General features: G+C 33.0%; 2 protein-coding genes across 2 annotated transcripts in view; one reads left to right on the top strand and one right to left on the bottom strand.

Annotated features, from left to right (window-relative positions):
* LOC134705145 (adhesion G protein-coupled receptor L4-like) overlaps positions 1–1,992 on the top strand; it is a 43,825-nt gene extending 41,833 nt beyond the window's left edge. Inside the window, exon 25 of the mRNA XM_063563899.1 lies at positions 23–1,992. The gene's annotated coding sequence lies outside the window, so the exon portion shown is untranslated. The remainder of the gene's footprint in view (positions 1–22) is intronic.
* Positions 1,993–8,943: 6,951 nt separating this feature from the next.
* Positions 8,944–20,680, bottom strand: LOC134692684 (elongin-C). Its single transcript, XM_063553160.1, has 4 exons — positions 20,425–20,680; positions 14,689–14,884; positions 13,104–13,152; positions 8,944–9,888 (listed from the first exon to the last, which is right to left on the bottom strand). The coding sequence occupies exons 2-4, from the start codon at positions 14,852–14,854 to the stop codon at positions 9,747–9,749; spliced, it is 357 nt and encodes a 118-aa protein (XP_063409230.1). The 5' UTR covers positions 14,855–14,884; positions 20,425–20,680; the 3' UTR covers positions 8,944–9,746.
* Positions 20,681–22,190: the final 1,510 nt, after the last annotated feature.

Below are 22,190 nucleotides of genomic sequence, written 5' to 3'. Positions count from 1 at the left end.
GAAATTTGTATCTTTATTTCAGACAAGAAAGTTATTTATCAATCAGGAATGAAAATTGCAAGTGCCAAAGGATTGATTCAGAAATATTGTGTAAATTGTGCTTTTTTCATCATCATCACCAATATTTAATTGTGAAACTACTGAATGTAATGCCAAAAAGGTTGCTATTTCAGCTTGTATAATTGTTTAACATATATATGAATGATATTTTGCGTAATTTGCAGGTGCCAGGCAATCAGCAACATAACATATAACATTTTATTATTATATTGATGTTTTTGGCAGCGACTTTCCTGGTATGGAACTTGCGCCCTCACTATTTGCCATACGTGTTGTTATTTATGTTCCCGGTGTATTTTTTTTCTAATTTTTCTTTAGCGCTATTTATGATTGTTAGCCTATGATTTTCTATCATTGAATAACCCATATTTCAGCCAATACTTACATCTCATATATCCCAGTGAACTTGACATTAAGGATACTACTGATACTAGAAAGACTGCTTCATACCTTGATCTTTTCCTCAATATTGACGTAGATGGACGACTTCACATGAAAATCTATGATAAACGGGACGATTTCAACTTCCCAATTATCAATATCCCATTTCTCATCAGTAACATACCCTCTGTCCCTTCGTATGGTGTTTACATATCACAATTGATACGTTATTCTCGTGCTTGTTCACACTATACGGACTTCATATACAGTAGTGTGCAACTTACGCAGAAACTGCTCCGACAAAGTTATGAGGAGGACAGATTAAAATTGACACTCCGTAAATTTTATGGACACCATCACGAATTGGTGGATCCATACGATGTGTCTTTGACCATACTAGCTAAGGACATTTTTACCACATGGTAGATTGTGGTTTGTCATTCTGTCGTCTAATCTTTTAATTACCAAACGTGACTTATTCCCGATTGTGACTGTTTTGCTGAGTGTGAATTCACATTACTATAAGACGTGTTACGGTACTTGTCTATCCCAAATTCATGTATTTAGTTTAAATGTTTTATGTAATATTTGTCATTCTCATCGGATTTTGTCAAATGCGTTGACGTCTTTCTATTATATTTATGTGTTATGGTAAAGAAAATTAATCACCGCCTTCATTTAATAGATTTGATTTCGTTCAATGTAATCAGGACGATATTTTACGTTTGAAGTTAGATTCAAAACAAACCGGACATGGCTTTATAATATAGTAGTTAATTGCTACCTTAGTTTGCTATTAATAAGTGTTGAAATGTGCTTTGTTATTTAATGCAATATAAGTATTTAGTTCAAATATGTAATCTTAAATCAATCCTAATTCTATCTTATTCATTCTAATGTGACGTCATTTTTCATTTTTTGATGATCTGTTTTACAAACTCAAATGACGTCATTTTTTCGTAATTTGTTTACAGTTTCAAATATGACGTCACTTGGCGTTGAGGTTTAAGCTTACTCGGATGTGTCTACTTTTGTGTTTCAAATGTCTGGTTATGTAATGTATTTCAGTTGTTTCCTGTAATTAGTTAATACTTCAGTTTTATCATGTAAATCTTTTGTATAGTCATTTTATAAAATTTACTGTTTGCAAAAGTATAATTATTCTAAATAATAGGAATGTTCTGGTAACTAACAGAAAACCCTTGCCGTTTTTGGCACAACTTTGTACTTGTTTCGGCTTTCAAACTTTTGTATTTGGGCGTCACTAGTAGGTCTTGTGTGGACAAAATGAACTTCTGGCGTATTAAAATTTTGAACGTGTTGCCTTTTGTTGGCTGTTGTTCGTGTGATTCTTTGTCAATTGTGTTCTCCAATTTATTTAAATTGTAGTCCTGTTAGTGTGTATTTTAGTCTAAGACATCGAGTTAAAACCTCCGATGGTCATATAAGCGATATAAACATAAATATAGATATTGATAGATATAGAAAGTGGACTCGTGCAATTGTATTTTTCTATGTTTGTTTAATTTCATATTAAAGATTTTAAATATATATTAATCATTGTTTATTTGTGTGTTTCTCTGTCCTGTATGTTCTCCCATTAATTTGTATTGTAGTAATGTCAAGTAATTTGGTCATTATAATGTTAAATATAACATTGCCATAAAAGCCATAAAACCAGGTTCAACCCACCATTTTTTCTTTAAATGTCCTGTAACAAGTCAGGAATGTGGCCATTGTTATATTATAGTTCGTATCTGAGTGTGTTGCATTTAAGTGTTTCTGTTGTGTCGTTATCCTCTTATATTTGATGTGTCTCCCTCAGTTTTAGTGTATGAATTTCGAACAGCGGTATACTACTGTTGGTTTTATTTTTTACCTGTATAAGAATGATGTTTTGTGGATTTAATCAGGCAAACAAATGATTTACTTTTGTTTCACTTCCAATATTGACATTCGTTGACATTTTTTTCCTTTAAATAACTCAACACACACAATACATGAGTTATCAATCTCTAGTTAAGGGGTTAAATTGAAGTTCACTTGACTACGCTATCAATGAGGTCGAATTATCCACTTGCAAGAAGCAAAAGACACGGCTTCCTCTGTCTCATTATCAGACTTATATCCCGAATTTGACATAAGTGGTTATCTCAGATGAACTGATGTTAATTTAAATTATCAATTTTCCCCCCATCTTAGTTGATATGTACAAACCTCTCCTGCAAATGAGATTTACATTAATCAACTCAGTCGGTTTTCAAGAGCTTACGGCTCCTACTCAGTCTTCATAAAACGACACTAGTGTCTGAGCAGAAAGTTGATGAACCATGGTTATGTCAAAGTCCTCTTTCTAAAACAGTTCATCGGAAGTTACTAATATCTTGTTGATAAATATTCCGTATCAAATGCACAAATAATACACGATTGTCCAAGACTTCAAGTATTGATTCTGGATACTGACGTTGTTTGTCATCTTTATAACTCGTTATGTATTTTTTTATTTGTCTTTTGACTATACCTTGTACTGTTCAAAGTTGAAAATAAAAATAGGTAATGTTTCAAAGAGACAACAACCCGACCAAAGAGCGTAAAACAGACGAAGGCCCGAATGGGTCTTCAATACACCTAAAAATACCGCAACCGTATGCGTTCTTTATCTGGCCCGTAAACAAAAATGTGTACTACTTCAGTGATAATGAACTTTATACTCAACTCCGAAATAAATAAAAGAAACTAATTAATAAATCGTACAAAACTAACAAAGACAAGAGGCTTCTGACTTGGGACAGTCGCGAAAACTCGTGGGGGTTTAATATGTTTTTGATATCTAAACCCTCTCAATATACTTCTAGCCAATGTAGAATAAAAACAAACACACAGCAATACGCACTGTAGAATTAACAAAGGACTACTAGCAGTTACTGATTAAAATGTTGTGTCTTCGTCATATGAATATCAAGCACAATCCCTCTCGTTGAGGGTTTAGTAACATACCATCATAAAATATATGAGAACACAACATGTATTATGCCAGCAACTAGTTTGAGAATAAATGTGTTTATTTCCGATGCAAAGACCGAGTGAATCAATATTTCAGCCAAAATATGCCATCTTTAATGACCTACAACAGTATCATAACTACATCCCTTATAAATAATTCTTTGTCAACATAGATATAGGAAGATGTGGTGTGAGTGCCAATGAGACAACTCTCCATCCAAATAATAATTTAAGAAGTAAACCATTATAGGTTAAAGTACGGCCTACATGCCTTAATGCGCCATGGATGGCTCTGACCTTTTATATCCTGTCATTGTGTTATTGTGCTATGGTCAATTTGTGTATTCTTGTCTTTTAATTTTTGCTAATGTGCTTTTTCTGTATGCCTTTTTGTGCTTCTTTGTTGCATATTTGTTTGTTTTAGTCTTAGATTATAAGTAAAACAATGTTGACTGCTGTATTCCTATTTTTTTTACTTATTTTTTTTTTTTCCCAATCATTGTCAATATTATGGAATTTGATGCGACATATAAAAGTGAGAGGTTTGGCTAGCTATAATACAAGGTTGATCTAGCATTTTCTACATAAGAAAGTGCTTGTACCAGGTCCGGAATATGATATTTGTCGGTTTATTTTGTAATTTATATGTGTTTCTTGTTTCTCTTTTTTTTCGTATAGATTAGACCGTTGGTTTTCCCGTTTGAATGGTTAAACACTAGTAATTTTGTGGCCCTTTATAGCTTTTTGTTCGGTGTGAACCAAGGCTCCCTGTTGAAGGCCATACATTGACCTATAATGGTTTACTTTTATAAATTGTTATTTGGATGGAGAGTTGTCTCATTGGTACTCACACCACATCTTCTTATATATATTTGTTATTCATTCTTTTAATGAATTTGAGCTTTTGATTTTGCCACTTGAAAAGGGAATTTCTGTTTTTAATTTTTCTCAGAGCTAAATATTAATGTGCTTTTTTCTTTTTAGGCATATAGTATCAGAAAATAATGAGGGTTATGTCCATGTGACACCTTTGATGCTTGACTAAAAGATTATAAAGAGCCATAACTCAACATTAGTAGGAGTGACCCTACCAAAACTTGTACTTAATCTGTGTCTTGGGGTAATAAGTATAGTTCCATATCGTTTGCTCGAGACAAACTGAAGAGAATAAAAACGCAAAAGTCAACATTTTTTCTTTACGCTACCCAAATTGAAACTTGATCTGTGTTTTTTTGTTAATAAGCATTGGTATAAGTTAACACTATCATTTGGTTGAGGCAAAATAGTTAAGAGAATAGAAACCAATTTTGGCACAAGGAAAGGGACAGACGGACTAGGATAAAAGTTAATGCCCCTGTGCTACAGAGGGAAATAAAAACTCAAACCAGATGCAGGGCGCAGCTTTATACGACCGCAGAAGTTGAACCCCGAACGGTTGGGGCAAGTATGGACACAACATTCAAGCTGGATTCAGCTCTAAATTTGGATTGTGATTAAATAGTTGACAGGATGAATGTGTTCTAATGAACTTAATTTTTTGTTGTTTTGCCTTTGAGCAATTCACTATGCTGTTAAATATTAATCCTCTCAAAAAAATGTTTGAAAAATTTTCTTTATATTTATGAAATTTCAAATGACAAAAATTGAACCCCCCTCCCCCTCCCCAATTTTTTTTTTTCACATCCCCCTATCCTTTATTCCAAAACCGATCTCAATTCAAATTTCTAATGGAGTTTGCAACAATATTCACTCATTAAAATACATCATAAAATATCAAAATGTAAAAAAAAAAGTGCTTGTTATCACTGAATGGTAAAGATTGTTTTAATTTATTAGTTGGTAGTAAAAGTGAATATACATTGTATATTGTATAAAACATTGATTTAAGTTGATTCAACTACTATTCTGGACAAAGAAAGATAACTCCAATTGAAATTTCTTGCTTTTGCACAATATTGTGCAATTAGATATTTCTTTCTATTGCGCAATACTGTGCAATTTAAAATACTTGCTATTGCACAAAACTGTGCAATTGAGAATTTCTTGCTATTGCGCAATACTGCGCAATTGAAAATTTCTTGCTATTGCACAATAGTGTGCAATTGAAGATTTCTTGTTATTGCTGAGTATTGTGCAATTGAAAATTTCTTGCTATTGCACAATACTTAATATAATAATTTGAGATCCTGATTTGGACCAACTTGAAAACTGGGCCCATAATCAAGAATCTAAGTACATGTTTGGATTCAGCATATCAAAGAACCCCAAGAATTCAATTTTTGTTTAAATCAAACTAAGTTTAATTTTGGACCCTTTGGACTTAAATGTAGACCAATTTGAAAACGGGACCAAAAATGAAGAATCTACATACACAGTTAGATTCGGCATATCAAAGAACCCCAATTATTCAATTTTTGATGAAATCAAACAAAGTTTAATTTTGGACCCTTTGGGCCCCTTATTCCTAAACTGTTGGGACCAAAACGCCCAAAATCAATACCAACCTTCCTTTTATGGTCATAAACCTTGTGTTTAAATTTCATAGATTTCTATTTACTTATACTAAAGTTATGGTGCAAAAACCAAGAAAAATGCTTATTTGGGTCCCTTTTTGGCCCCTAATTCCTAAACTATTAGGACCTAAACTCCCAAAATCAATACCAACCTTCCTTTTGTGGTCATAAACATTGTGTTTAAATTTCATTGATTTCTATTTACTTAAACTAAAGTTATGGTGCGAAAACCAAGAATAATGCTTATTTGGGCCCTTTTTGGCCCCTAGTTCCTAAACTGTTGGAACCAAAACTCCCAATTTCAATCCCAACCTTTCTTTTGTGCTCATAAACCATATGTAAAAATTTCATAGATTTCTATTAACTTAAACTAAAGTTATATTGCGAAAACCAAGAAAATGCTTAATTGGGCCCTTTTTGGCCCCTTATTCCTAAAATGTTGGGACCAAAACTCTCAAAATCAATCCCAACCTTCCTTTTGTGGTCATTAACCTTGTGGTAAAATTTCATAGATTTCTATTCACTTTTACTAAAGTTAGAGTGCGAAAACTAAAAGTATTTGGACGACGACGACGCGAACGTGATAGCATTATACAACGAAAAAAAATTCAAATTTTGCGGTCGTATAAAAATCATTAAAGTATTTCCATACACCAAATATATATGACCTATTGCATATAGAATTAGAAAAAAGACCCAAACTCAAAAATGTATTTTGACCACTGAACCATTAAAATAAGGTAAAGGTCAGATGACACCTGCCAGTTGGACATATTGTAGACATTTTGCTTATGGTATCTGATGTATGAACTTGACCATGAAAACTTAACATTGTTCACTGATCCATGAAATGAGGAGGATGTCTAATGAAAAATGCCTGACGGACATTGCAGGTAAACACATACTAAAAATAGTGTCAGATTCTATATAACTCATAAGAAAAAAATAAACATTACAATTTTTTTGTTTACAAGTCACTGAACCATGAAAATGATATCAAAAACTATGGACATATGAAAGACAGAAAATTGTAACACAAGGCATCTATATACATAGTAGGCACTATGCAGCATCCAGGTCTTCCACCTTCTAAAATATAAAGCTTTTAAAAAGTTAGCTGAAGCCACTGCCCGATCACTATCACTATGTTGAGCTTTCTTTGACAGAAGTTGTAGGCTCGACAAAAATTCAATGAATTGTAAAATCATCTTTAAAGATCTCAATGTTCAAAGATCTCAATGTTCAAAGTTTTGTGTAGATGTGATAAACCATGTACAGAGAGCTGAGATGACAAGATTGGTTTTAAAATGGTCAATCATTTCTACAGTAAATGGGCATATTTCTGGATGAACTATACAGAATAAACGATCTTAATATAAATGTTTGCAATGCAAAACTTTGCATTTCACAATCTTTAATTCTACAAAGTTTAAAATGAATCAAACAAAGAATAAAGAAGTAGAATAGTATTTCAGATGTGTTATCCAAAGGCAATGTTTGCTTGCGAGCTTTGGTATGGTCTTTCAAATACTGAATTAACAATGTTAGAACGTTCCCACAAATATATATGTAAAACAATTTAAGGGCTTCCTGCACGAACACGATCCGACAAGTGCACAAGCCTACTAGGTTGGCTTCCTGTGGAGTGCTATATTGACAAGTGTAAGTTACAATTTTTTGGAAGATTATGTAGAATGGACAATGATTTATTACCAAAATGTATACTACTACTACGACTTTTAGAATTTAGAAACAAATGTTCCAAAAAGCAAGATGGTTCTGTACCAGATCTAATAAAAATAGCCGTTAAATATGATTTGATAAACTTTGTTGAAGATTTCGTGAAATCAGGCATCTTCCCAAGTAAAACTGTATGGAACAGATATATTTCCACTTCAATAGCGAAATCTGAAACAACAGATGGCAACAAAGAATATCAGTTGACAGTGACTTTGAAGTTTTCCGTAAAATTCACAAACACATTGTACCACACAGAGCTTGGGTTATTGCTAAAACTAATCCTAACTTCAGAAAAGGAGCGAAGTTTATTGTTGACCTATGTTCCGTCATCCGATCAGAAGAGTCACCTCTCTTATGCGATAAATGCGGACAGTTTTTCAATAACATTATTGAACATATCATGTGTATGTGCGATCGTCTATCAGACTTAAGAGCGAAGCTTTGGGAGGACTTAATAAGCATTAATCCGATTGTGTTCAGTGTGTATCTAGACAATCTAACGTCATCCACATTCACAGCAACACTTTTGTCATGTTATACGGAATATGATCTGGATAATGATAACAGTATTTATTTCTCAAAAACTTGTATTACACATGTTCAACGGATGTGCAGCGTTTTTTTATAACAGTTAACTTACCTTCAGAAATATTATCATTTACTTTAAAGTGACATTCAACTGATTCAGTATTATCATTTACTTTAAAGTTTTATTCAACTGATTCAATCACTCTTATCAATATATGACATTTAAATCATTCAATCACTCTTATCAATATATGACATTTTAATCATTCAATCACTCTGATGTCTTGACCAATATATAAATATCATTATTGTACAAAACTGTTTAATACATGCAAAATCTTCGATAAGAAGGAAATAAAGTTAATATATCCCATTGATTACTCACTTGAACAAACCAATAAAAGCTGGCATATAAAAGTTAGCTGATGAAGGAAAATCCAGGAAACCCCTTTAGACTAACACAATATAAAACTGTTTTTCCCATACTAATTTGCTAAGTTTGTTTGGTAGGAATTATCAAACTTTACCAATCCACGAACCAAATTATTTCCAACAAGCTGAAAGAAATCTTCAATTTTGTACTTGATTGGCTTTTTGATTTTGATCTAAGCGTCACTGACAAGTCTTATGTAGATGAAACGTGCATCTGGCGTATCAAATCATAAGCCAGGTACCTTTGATAATTATTGGAAAGCATGAAAGAATAAAGTTCATATAATAACTTAAAAAAAGATTTATTTAATTATGCAATACACATGGACAGGAATTGTTTTCTACAACTTATAACTTTTTATAGTAATACATGTATAAAACATTTGGAAAAGAATTTTAAAGTGAATGGTGTAGATAAATTGAGAGATAAATTGTGTAGGAAACTAAAATTAAATCTTCAGAAAGTATACAGCATATTACTTTAATCAAACTATTGACATAAATTGACACAAAAGTAGTAGCGACTGAATAACAAAAGTAGTAGCGACTGAATAAATACAGCACAAGAGATTACACATGAAATGGGATGATTTACATGTAAATAAATAAGTAATTTACACATGCACACATTCATGTATGCATACCTCAAATCTTATTAAAACATTCATTGTAACTTTTGTGTATCATTATGAGAGGTTCAAGAAAGGAGTATTGCAGACATCAATGAAAACAACAATAAGATATGAGATTTCCTTAGCATCCAAATAAACGTTTTACATAAAACAGAAAATTTAAAAGAATTATATAATATTGGCACATTTAAATTCCCCTCTATAAAAATGTGTTAATTAAACATAATTATCTGACCGTTTTTCTAACCTAAGTTATAAGCTATTATTATTTAATTTTTTATGGCAAAAAAAGAGCAATCTGTGTTTCACTGTTTATGATGATATGCAATTTATTTTTCTGACTGCTACACAAGTTTCGAAGCATAACTTAATATGATGGTTAACATTTCTAAGACTTTATAATTTAACCACAAAAACTATTTAGGATAACACAATATAAAAAGAAAAACAATACATTTCAACAATCAAGGAAATTAGCAGCCATTAAAAGTTCCAGCGCTATTTCCGGAGCAATAGGAAACTCTGGAATCTCTGTTGAACTGTTGGTATATCTCACTTTATATGTAAAATACATGCACACCTTTTGCAAAACATGTGACCTGCAATAAAAAACATAATATTTTACATTGATCATTAACAAAACCTTCATGAAGGAGTCCACTATTGATTTCAGCTATGATCATTCATTTGTAGTTGTAGATCTTATTCAATAATTAGCTGATCAAATTTGCTGTTCAAAAGGTCTCTGTATTTATCAAGAGTTTTTAAGAAAATAGCCATAAATACAAATAAACTGTTGACAAAGAAATGTGAGGAAATTTAAACTATTTAATGTTACTCTCTCTCTCATTTATATATAGTTTCTGCAAAAACGCTAAAAATTGTTATTTATGCAGGGTATTAACTCCAATAAGGGTATTCAAATGATATTTGTCCATATGAAAGATTTACTTGTATAAAAAATTTTTGCTGAACATATGCAATTTATAGTGTCTATATTTTATTATTTTCTGAGGAAAACATAAAAAAAAAAGATATAAATTATCGGAAGAATTTGAAGAATCTCTTTCTCCTTTAATTCCTCAAAATGGATAAAAATCTTCTTTAAAGCACAATAACTCATATCAGAGGTCAAACAAGTGAAACTGCGAGCTACTGCTCACTGATGATACCCCCGCCGCAAGTGGATAATATTAATAGTGTAAAAATATGCAAGTGTTCGGTAAACAGGAAGTTGTCAAGAGATGAATCTGAAAGCGAAAAGCATCACACGGTATAGCTGACTTATATAAATCCTGAAACCAAATTTCAGAAATCCTTGTATTGTAGTTCCTGAGAAAAATGTGACGAAAATTTTCAACTTGGCTATCATGTGTAAAATCATACAAGTGTTCGGTAAACAGAAAGTTGTCAAGTGATGAATCTGAAAACGCATCACATGGTATAGCTGACTTATATAAATCCTGAAACCAAATTTCAGAAATCCTTGTATTGTAGTTCCTGAGAAAAATGTGACGAATTTTTTCAACTTGGCTATCATGTGTAAAATCATACAAGTGTTCGGTAAACAGGAAGTTGTCAAGTGATCAATCTGAAAACGCATCACACGGTATGGCTGACATATATAAATGTTGATACCAAATTACAGAGAGAGTGGATGTGTAGTTCCTGAGAAAAATGTGACGAAAGTTTCATGGGACGGACTTACGGACTGACAGACAGAGGTAAAACAGTATACCCCCCTTTTTTAAAGCGGGGTTTAAAGCGGGGGTATAATTACTATTTCAGTCATATAAGCAGGGCTCACACTACTTCAGAATTATAGGGAGAAGTGACTTCTCTTTTTGAAACTGATAGGGAGAAGTGGTGAGATTTGAAAGAGAAGTGCTCATTCGTCGGTGCGCTACAATGTTAGGATTTTACTGTAGTATAAACGGTCATTTGTAAATAATGTTCTTTTTATATTGTTTAATTCATATCTGAGTATTCAATTAAAGTAACATTTCAAATTAAAAGTTGTTTAAATTTTAATAAGGTCCTTGTGAGAAACTACCAACTTAATGTTTAGTACTAAAAAAAAATTTGTTTTTAAAAGCACTAAAAAAAGTTGTTGTTTTTTTAAAAGGTTAAGAATTTATAATATATCAATTACAATTTAATCAAAAAGTATCTTGTGTATGAAATCAGTGTTTCTCATCAAAAGATAAATAATGGTAAGCTGGGCCATAATATATTGATATAAATGTAATAGTCTAAGAGTTAAGCAACTTTACAATAGTTTACAACAATCCATATAAATTATATACACCAATCAATGATGAGTTTATTTAGATGTAACCAAAGAGTTTATTTTGATGTAACCAAAAGTCTTTTAATGCGTGTGGAATGCGTAATTTTTCCTTTTGGATCAATATTCTTGTCAGCTGTTCCATCCGTGCGTCCTAGTAATTTTTGTAAAAATACGGATTTCGGTCATAGTTGGTCCGTTTCCGATCCGTAGTTTAGAAATCGGAAAATGGCGGACGATTGCAAGAAAATTTACAAAAAATAAACGATGTTTGAATAGCTATTTGGAAAGGATCATGACGTTTTTAATGCAATAAATGGATTGAACATGTACTGGGGGCAACTTTTATCAAGTTTAAATGAAGTAACAAACTTATTTTGCAGCCGAAATTTAGGTGGATGTATGTTTTCGAGTAACAAGCACCGGAACTTTCAGAAGTGGACGAAGTGATAAAAAGTTGTATTTTTATCAAATAACTTGCTTCACACTGCAAAAACGATGCTTCAACCTCATTAAATAAGATAATTAATCGTTTATGTCTAAATTTCTTTAATTTTCAATAAAAACCTGGTAAAAATTGAAAATATCTGATGACGGAAGCGACTGAAAGCGAGTATCGTAATCATCAGGGCGACTTGTCTTCGCTTTTGGGGGTCGGGGAAAGCGACTTCTTCGCCCAAGTCGCCTGGTAGCGTGAGCCCATAATAAGTTAAGTGTGGATCTAATGTAGCTTTCTGAATATCTGTTCAAATATTTAAGTTTTGAATTCCAAAGGCAGTAATTCTGCCGAAAGTTTGTTAACCTGAACTAAACAGGAACCAGAAATTTGTACCATGGCATGGGACCATGTACTGAGACTTTACTTAAAGGAAAGATTCAAAATACCAATCTCCATTGTTAAGATTATAATGTGAGTAAAACTTCACAGCTATTGTTGACAAATACAATTTCATTTATAGTGACTCAAATGAAATAGCTTCCTGCAAATTTTGCATAGATGAAGAAAAATTTCCAACACTTTCATGCAAAATCACCTTTAAAAATAAAACCAATTTCACAACAACAAAAATATCTAGACAAGGCTGGGAGTGTTAATCAATTTGTCTAATCTACTATAATTAGTTCGCAAACTTCCATAGGCCGATGCAGCCCCCCCCCTCCTTTTGTGGGAAAAATTTGGTTGATTATATAGGGAAACACTGATGCATGACTTGAGTGCCCCCCCCCCCCCCCCCCCCCCCCCCCCTTAGAAAAAGTTCTGGATCCGCCACTGACTTCTCAAGACTTTGGTCGCTATTTTGTAGACTTGTACCTTCCAGAGTATTTCCATATAACAAAATTTCAGTATACATGTATTTTTTAACTTAACACAAAGATAAAATCATTTGCATATACATGTATGTCTGTGATCTTTGTTATGTTATCTTTTCTTCTCATGTGAATAATACATTGTGAATAGATAGATCAGAAAAGATATGCAGAACTCTACTGCTGTAAGCTTTACTTTAAAATACATAGTGAACTTACGGTATTTCTCTAAAGTTAATTTCATTTGTTTCATTTTCGGCAAACTGTCCTAAAAACAAAAGAATAATGTTGAAAATAAAGCCATCTTTAACAGAGATGTACATCATACAATTAATAATGTTTATAATAACAATGAGTAAACACGTTATTTCATAAATACATGTATGAGTAATTATATGTCTAATTTTGTATCATGTTTTTTTTATAGGTTTCAAGTAAGAATGCTGATCCTGTGATGATTTTCTCTCCATTATCATGCATGCAACTGCTTTAAATATTTGTTTACATGTACAGTGTATGTAGATAACAACGTGGTTGGAGTTGCTTCCCTTTGGTTGTAAATATAAATATAGGATCCTTTACTATAGACAATTTAGCTGATCTGTAACAATAACATCTTCATGCCTTATATATCATGTACTGTAGTACGCCGCTAGATTAAAACTAAATGGAAAGGTAACATAAGACCAGCGAAAGCTCTTTTTTTGAGAGCCCAGGTGGTCGTGTGGTCTAGCGGGACGGCTGCAGTGCAGGCGATTTGGTGTCACAATATCACAGTAGCATGGGTTCGAATCCCGGCGAGGGAAGAACCAAATTTGCAAAGCAAATTTACAGATCTAACATTGTTGGGTTGATGTTTAGACGAGTTGTATATATATATATATATTAAGTGAATAGAGGCTTCATGAACAGAACAGCATGTGACAAACTGTAAATTGAGAAAATATCAATTATTGCCAGGTTTTTATTAATGCATATAATGCTACTGGGCTAGTATCCCAATAATAAGAAATAACATAATTCTGTATGAAGCTTTCTCATTTTTTTTTTTAACTACATGTAGCCAAGGATTTATACAATCTACATTGTTTATCTCATTTTCAACTTTTTTTTCTACAATGTTCATAAATGTGCATTATGTATTAATGTCATTTTGTTTATTTTCTTTGGTTACATCTTCTGACATCAGACTCGGACTTCTCTTGAACTGAATTTTAATGTGCTATTGTTATTATCTTTTCTACATTGGTTAGAGGTATAGGGGGAGGGTTGAGATCTCACAAACATGTTAAAACACGCCGCATTTTCATGCCTCTGGCCTTTGTAAGTCTTGCATTATTTTAATTTTAATCTCTTGTGTACAATTTGGAAATAAGTATGGCGTTCATTATCACTGGACTAGTTTATATTTGTTTAGGGGCCAGCTGAAGGACGCCTCCGGGTGCAGGAATTTCTCGCTACATTGAAGACCTGTTGGTGACCTTCTGCTGTTGTTTTTTATTTGGTCGGGTTGTTGTCTCTTTGACACATTCCCCATTTACATTCTCAATTTTATATTGTAATGTTTTAAGTACAATGTATTCAACATGTTCAATGTTCTTTTCATCTTAGTTGCTATTGTATTGTATTCTATTATTGTATTGTATTAGCTGACTTTGTGGTGTAGGCTTTGGTCATTGTTGAAGGCCATATAGTGATCTATAGTTGTTGACTTCTGTGTCATTTAGTCTCTTGTGAAGAGTTGTCTCATTGACAATCATACCACATCTTCTTTTTTATATTCTTATGGTATTAGTATACATACCTGGCCCACTTAACATGGCTTTGATTGTTCCAGATGTCAGTGCATGATCTCTTTTGACATAGAACTCATGACCATCAGATGACACCAGTTTGACATACATTGCATCTGGTCCTTCACATCCCCCGTACATCTTCTCCTCATCTCCCTTTTCATCCTTGTCTGTCATGTTGAATTAAGTGACTAGTTTGAGGATTTCCTGCAAAATGCCAGTATTTTTACATTTAACCCTTTCCTCCATAATGACGCCTTTTGACGCCACCCCCCTTACTCCATAATGACGCCTTTTGACGCCTGTGTAGTACCTCAGTTGAAACACTTTGACGACAAAGTGTCTGCAGTTGACTTAATAAAATTTGTATCCAATATTAAAAGGAATATCATAGGAATATCTGACTTAAGTTTATTTGATGAAATAGTTGTTTTTTGCAATCCCTTAATACTTTAAAGTCTATGTTCAGCATTTTATTAAAAAAATCCTATGCGAATCAAGTATGCAAAAAAAAAAATTCAATGGAGGAAAGGGTTAAATCTTAAAATAACAAATCTGTATAATGTCAAACAATGTGGGAATATATTTCTAAGTTTGAATTTCAAGTGGCATGATAGACCCTTGGAAAACCTACACCTTTATCTAGGAGTTGTAAACAGATTGCATACAACCATTCTTAAGCTTGGGCACTGATCATGATCTAGCCCAGGCATGTTTATATTTCTACCACAGGCCTACCTGAATACCACCATTGGCCCTGTGGCTTCAAAAGTTTAAAAAAAAAATCAAATCAGGATATACATGTATAAAACACACATTATTTGTATACATAATGAAACCTTACATAAAAATAAAGCATTAGATTGAAAACTGTAAGAAGTTACATGTACAAACAATGTACCTGGACAAAACATGTGCTGTTCAATGGTTGTCGATCTAGAAATAATTAGTTCATAGATGTGTCCTGTTTCTCATTTTTTATTAGAAATTTTATGTAGATTTAAAAGATAATGTCTGTTATTTGGTCTAGACAAAAATACCAGAATGTTATTTTGGTAGCCCAGTCCTGTATGAAAATGTTTCAGCGATTCTGGAAGCTTAATAAACGCATAATTTTCTATTATGGATTGTTTTATTTACTTTAGGATACATTTTGTACCTATGCAAGTCTAACAGAGATCAGACAACAGAATTGACTGCTTTGTTTATTTATTCCCTTGTGCAGTCACAAATTTATCACGAGTTTACTCATATTTGATTGCTTTTAACACTAGACAGACATTACAAAATGCAGTAATGGTGACAGCAGTACTAGATATAAGAAGATGTGCTACTATGTATGAGTGCAAAAGAGACAACTCTCCTTCCAAGTCACAATTTTTAAAAGTAAACCATTATAGATCAAAGTACGGTCTTCAACACGGAGCCTTGGCTCACAAAGAACAACAAGCTCTATTAAATAGATGGGTCCAAAAAGAATACTATTGTAAAACCATATGAACGGGAAAACCAATGGTCTTATCTATATAAAAAAAAAGAAACACTTACATTGAACCACATCAACAAACAACAACTACTAATCATCATGTTCCTGACTATGGACAGATACAAACAAATGCAGCAGGTTAAATGATTAAATTGTACCAATGTTCATGGAAGTTACAGTGTACCCTTCATGAGACTTTGTTTGTTAATGTTATTGTCTGGATATAGAAGAAGAGTCTTTTTTTCTCGATTGTAAATTCATATATTAAATCCTCATACTATCTATGTATAAAACTGAAGGAGAAGTTTTTTCCATGATGGGTCTACACCAGGCATGCCTGTCTGAAGATTTCTTCACACTATCAGGTAATGTTGCAGAACATGTAAGGACCAACAATAAAGTCATTGTCAGCTTCTGTTTCAGTGTTTGGTTTTGTAACCAACTGTAGCAGTGTACTGTTAACCTTACGACGTTTGACAGGAATTTACATTTTTTAGCATAAAGATTTCTCATTTTTATGACCTTTAAGTAACATTTTATAATATAAAAATGGCCTCATCCAAGCTGGACATTGAGAAAGTAAAATTTCTGAAGTCGTATCAGCTTGGGGTTTGTTTTTCTAATCATATCCTCTCAAATTGTTATCAATTGGTAGAATTTCTGACTAAACAATTATAAGTTCGAAATAGGGGATAATTGATACTTAAAAGACTTGCTCATTTTCGGGGTTCATATGGATAGTAAACCCGGCAAATGAAAAAGGGTCCAGAACAAGCAAATGTGCCATTTTGGTTTTTGGTAAGTTCTTTTGGTTGTTGACATTTTTGGTTTGTTTACTGCCTTCACAACGGCTGCATTCAGAACCAGATTGGTCAGCATGGCAGCCCACTAACCACTATGATGGAGTACGGGTCCAGGAGTCTCAGACGAGTAATAATGATGACAGGAAGTATTATAATCGGGACCAAAGTTGTGGGACAGAAAAATGGCGATCCATTAGGCCAACCTTAAAAATATGTTTGTTTGCAGTTTTCCGACTGTACCTTCAGACTGAAGGGTCGGTAGGTAGGAAAAATATTTTATTTTATCAGCCAAAATACAGTTTAAACAAGCAGTTACACTAAACCAAGTTTCATGTGAAGAAAAACAAACCATTTTAAAACAACAAACACTGGACATGCTGAAAAACAACATCAAATGAACAGGCATTTTCAGATAAAAAACTTTTTAACCAAAACTGAAACTTTAACATAATGTCATTATCCAATTTATGACATAAAATATGGTATAATTATTAAATACTGGAACACTTATAAACAAGGAATGTCATTATGACTAGAACTGTTTTAAAGAAATATATTCAGACATGTATGCTTCTTGACTAGAATGTTTACATGAGTAGAGTACTTTCATCAGAAAAATGTATTTATTATAGATTTATAAGATAATTATTAAAGAGTGTATTTTAAATTAAAAAAAATAACCATTGAATCTTCCTCAATTGAAAAAAGGCAACTTGAAAAAAAAGTATTAAGACATCCAACTGTTTTCACATTTCTAACAATATTTAATTATATGTGATAAGGTTATATTTTTGCCAGGCTTTAATGAAAACCAAGGAAGTTTAAAGTTTGGGGTGAAATCCATAGCACCCCATTTAAAGTAAATGGTCTGTGTACTGAAATGTTTTTAATGCATAAAAAAAATTGGCAGCATAGCTCCTAAGGACATGTTTTAAATGCATAAAAAAATTGGCAGCATACATTAGCTCCTACGGACATGTTTTAATTGAATTCACACAGGCCACACAGTTTGGGTATATTTAATATTGTAAGAAAGATAATAATTGCAATGAGTGGGGCAGCCCCCCTTATCCTAAAGGAGCATACTCATTGCAATCGAAGATAGATTTAATATAGAGAGAGTATATTTATTTTTCAAGCTAACCATCCATTTTCTCTACATCTTTGTGTAGTTAGGGTTGCTTCTTATTGATTTGGCATGATCTATATCCATTAACATTTCAAATGAGCCCTTCCTCTGTACAGGCGTGTTTACAGATATCCATGAAGATTTAAGTCACGGAGGAGTGGTTTCATCTTTGTCGTCTTCACAACAATTTGAAGAAAATATGCCATACTTATAGCTGCTGTCGAATTATTTAACCACTGAAATTTGTTCCATACAGTCAGGCTCCACAGATTCTGAACCCGATTTGTTTGAGACAGAATGGTTATCGTGTCAGTTATGAATATCCCCTGCATCATCGTCAATGATATCATCACACATCATTACATGTGCCTAAATCTGTACAAACAGTTTACTAATAAACTTTTTTGTTTGTTATTTGTCTTAAAATTGACACGAGACGACAGCGTAAAGTACTCCTCCGTGACTTCATGGATACCTGTAAACAATTTCCATGTGCTTTATCATTTTAAATGGTCACATGAACGCTTGACGGGAAGCTAAGAAAAATCGGACTTGAAATGCGTAATTGACCCAGACTTTAAATCATTTCCGGAAAGGACCCAAAGTTCCGGATCGCGTCAATAGAGGTATTAAAAAAAAATTCTTAAAATTTAAAGCAATAAAATTTTCACAGTCGGGAGGATTTTCAAGGGTCGGTCGGTAAACTGCAAACAAACAATATTTTAATTTAAGCCTTATTCAACACCTCGGGTACAGCCCTCGGACGTTAGTCGCAATAGTACTCCCCCCCTCAACCATAATGGGTTTTGGAGTGTATGCTGACCCAGGTTACGCGTACATGTATAATGCCTAACGTAGTCTGACTTTGTACAGCCTTGGATTGGTTTCTGTCATTAAAAGTACAATGAAGTAAGTCGTTGATCTATCAGTTAACCCTCATCAAACATAGTTGGTAAAGGAGAGCTGGCCCAGCAAATCCTTTCCGCTGTTATGACTGAGACGTGTCTGGGGGTCTGAGACTGACAGTAACAATAACTATTGGGAAATTTGTCCCGTTTTTTCGAATTTAATTTGATATCAAAACTTTGAGGGAACCTTTGTGATGGCTAGTAATCTGGTAATGGCTGAGTGATAAGGACAATGGTATCGGGACCGTTCGCCCTAGTAACATGTTCGCCCTGGGTCCGTTTGCCCTGAGTCCGTTCGCCCTTAGAGTCCGTTCGCCCTACTAAAAAATATTAATATTCAGGGCATTGAAGTTGAATAAACTTAATCAGATATATTTCTATGGTATATATTCTTGAAATTTATGGAGACATGGAAATATCTAAAAGTTTATGGCTTGTTAAGGATCATTAATTTATTGTTTTATGACAAAATAATTCGGATCACTGCTACCTGTCTTTTGATGGATTTATAATATATAAAAAACAAATTTCTTTTGATTAATATCTTCAGCTTGAAATTAATTCCAAAAAAAATGTACGAACTGTACGGATTTACAAGTTCATTCATTAAAATACACTGAGACTAGTCTAAGTTATACTGCATACATTAGTGAATGACTGAATACAATTATTTTGTTAACAAATATCAACAAAGATAAATACATTGTATTCCAGTATTCTATTGCAATCAAAGGGAAAATGATGAAATTGATTGCGGCAATATCAATATTCGGTGATTTTTTCAACAAACTTCAAATACTTAAAATTATGCCACTAGACAACAATTAGTAAAAATAAAAATCAGGGCGAATGGACCCTGGGCAAACAGGTATCAGGGCGAACAGGTACAAGGGCGAACGTGAATTAGGGCGTACGGACCCGGATTCAAGGACAATTCCCTATCCTATTCGGCTATTGTTAATTCTGACTCATTTCACAAAAATTTCTATAGGAAATACTAGTAAGACATGAAAAACTTAGCATACCCCATACATAAAATGTAATACAAAATGTAATAATATTTTCAGGATAAAAACATACATGTGGATGATGTTCCATTCAGATGGCTATTTTTAGGGATTTAATACACAGCATATAAATAATAGATTTATTTTAAACTGTCACCGATACCCTGGCGGTTTTCTCAATCAATCTGTTTCTTTCATATAAAAATAAACAGCTCTAGACTCTGATTTAAAAACACCACCAAAGTAAATGTTTTTACTGATGAAATACGATATTTTTAACTCGCACTGACTGCTTTGTTTTGATCTGAACGTGAGTGAACATGTGAAAGAAACGAGCGTTAATCAAGAATTTCAAATCTAACAATTGGATGAAATATGATCCATTTTCTTCACAATTACTTCATGTATAATTACCAAAACGAATACTTGTATAACAGTGGGGTTTCAGCCCCTTAGTTTTGATCCTCACGCTTCCCTTCGATGGTCCTTACCAACAGATTCCCGGATGAAAATGAACCTCGTGACTTTTGTGCGGTGTTATGTCAAATTCCGTCATTTCGGAAAATAATATTTGGCAAGTGATTTTTTGTTGTATTCCTCACTGAACGTTATTTTTTTAGTGTTTTCCTTTAACCCATTTTTGGCACTTTTGTAAATTTGATTTTTTTTGTAATATTTCCTAAGATCAATACTTTCCTTATACTATTCTTCTTCTTCGTTCAAGCCTCCTCTAATATTAGGAGCACCTCCATATGTAGTGCTCAGTACCTTAGTTAATGTTCAGTCAGTAGTAAAGCATCTTCGCTAGCCAAGGGTTACGATCCACTCCCGCTCTCTTCACCCTTGGCGGATTGAGATAACATTTCGGAGACACAAGGTAAGGATTTTTATTGGTTGCAGTCAAAACTCACTGCATCCAATCAAAATGCGCCTATAACATGATCACGTGTAAATGTAGAAAGTGTTTGTAAACAATTTAAAGACAGTTATAAATATTCTTTTTATCCACGAACAATTATAAATTGGAACTATCTGCCACAACAAATAGTATCATGCAGTACAGTAGAGGGATTTAAGAGTATGATCACAGAATCTGCTCTCATCCCCATATTCTATCCCTAACTATTCTGTTATCAAATGTGTATAGTTTTATCAAAATTTATTTTTTTGAATGTACATACGTTATTTTGTTTTTTCTTGATATTGTTATTTTTGATTTTTTTCCTGCTAAAATGTAAATTATAAATTTTATAGTCGACGCCCGGCGAATAATCTTCAATAATTGAAGGATCGCTAGAAACCTAAAGAAGAAGAAGAAGAATTGCCACGTGTTTTTTGTGCAACAAGCCTTTACATTCCTAAACATACGACTATATTTAGTGAAAACTTGAATGTTTTTAATCAACAAATAGAAGTTCCTGTGTATGTTTCATGCACAAATGCTTGAATGTTGACGTATGCTTCTATTTCCGGCTTTACCAAGTGTGTAGAATCTAGACGCTACCGTGTTTTTACCTCCAAATTGAAGAGTTCAAGTGCTACCATTGGTCCAGACTGATGTATTCAGAATTGGCGTGATTTTTATCTTCCGATAGATGGCGCAACATTGTTATCACAAATGTTGGCTCAATCCGCCAAGGGTGAAGAGAGCGGGAGTGGATCGTAACCCTTGGCTAGCGAAGATGGTAGTAAAGAAAAAAACACCAATGACCACCAATGTACAGCACATACAAATATGCAATCAATTATACAAGTGCCATGCATGGGATATTTATAGAGACCTTTTACATACAAATTAATTGACCATATATTCACTAAGAGAGTATAGGCCTACCTGATTTATAGTTTTTTTTTTTTTATTAAAAGTATATTTTATTTGAATTTGTCGTTTATGATCGTTTATGAATAACGAACATAAGTTAATAAAGGTTGAATCTAATAAGACCTAAATAAGTGGTATAAAGATAATAATTCAAGATGTAAGAATTTGATACAGATTTTCTTAGTGGAATGTTTTCAAGTATACGCACTCAGTCCATGTATTTAGGCCGGCAATTTATTTAAAAATAAACTGGATGAAATTGTAATTTTAATTGCTTTTTTTTGTCACCATCAATAAATTAAAATATATAAAAAAAATCATATTCAAGATATGGTTCCCACCATAAATGTATTAGTGA

This window comes from Mytilus trossulus, chromosome 1 (assembly GCF_036588685.1).
Source record: "Mytilus trossulus isolate FHL-02 chromosome 1, PNRI_Mtr1.1.1.hap1, whole genome shotgun sequence".
NCBI lineage: Eukaryota > Metazoa > Mollusca > Bivalvia > Mytilida > Mytilidae > Mytilus > Mytilus trossulus.
This window is presented reverse-complemented; position numbering and strand designations above follow the sequence as displayed.

Coding starts and splice junctions, on each gene's coding strand:
- LOC134692684 (XM_063553160.1), bottom strand. CDS start 14,854: ATGACAGACAAGGATGAAAAGGGAGATGAGGAGAAGATGTACGGGGGA. Junction 13,153..14,688: donor AGCCATGTTAAGTGGGCCAG/GTATGTATACTA, acceptor TTTTGTTTTTAG/GACAGTTTGCCGAAAATGAA. Junction 9,889..13,103: donor ATTAACTTTAGAGAAATACC/GTAAGTTCACTA, acceptor TTTTTATTGCAG/GTCACATGTTTTGCAAAAGG.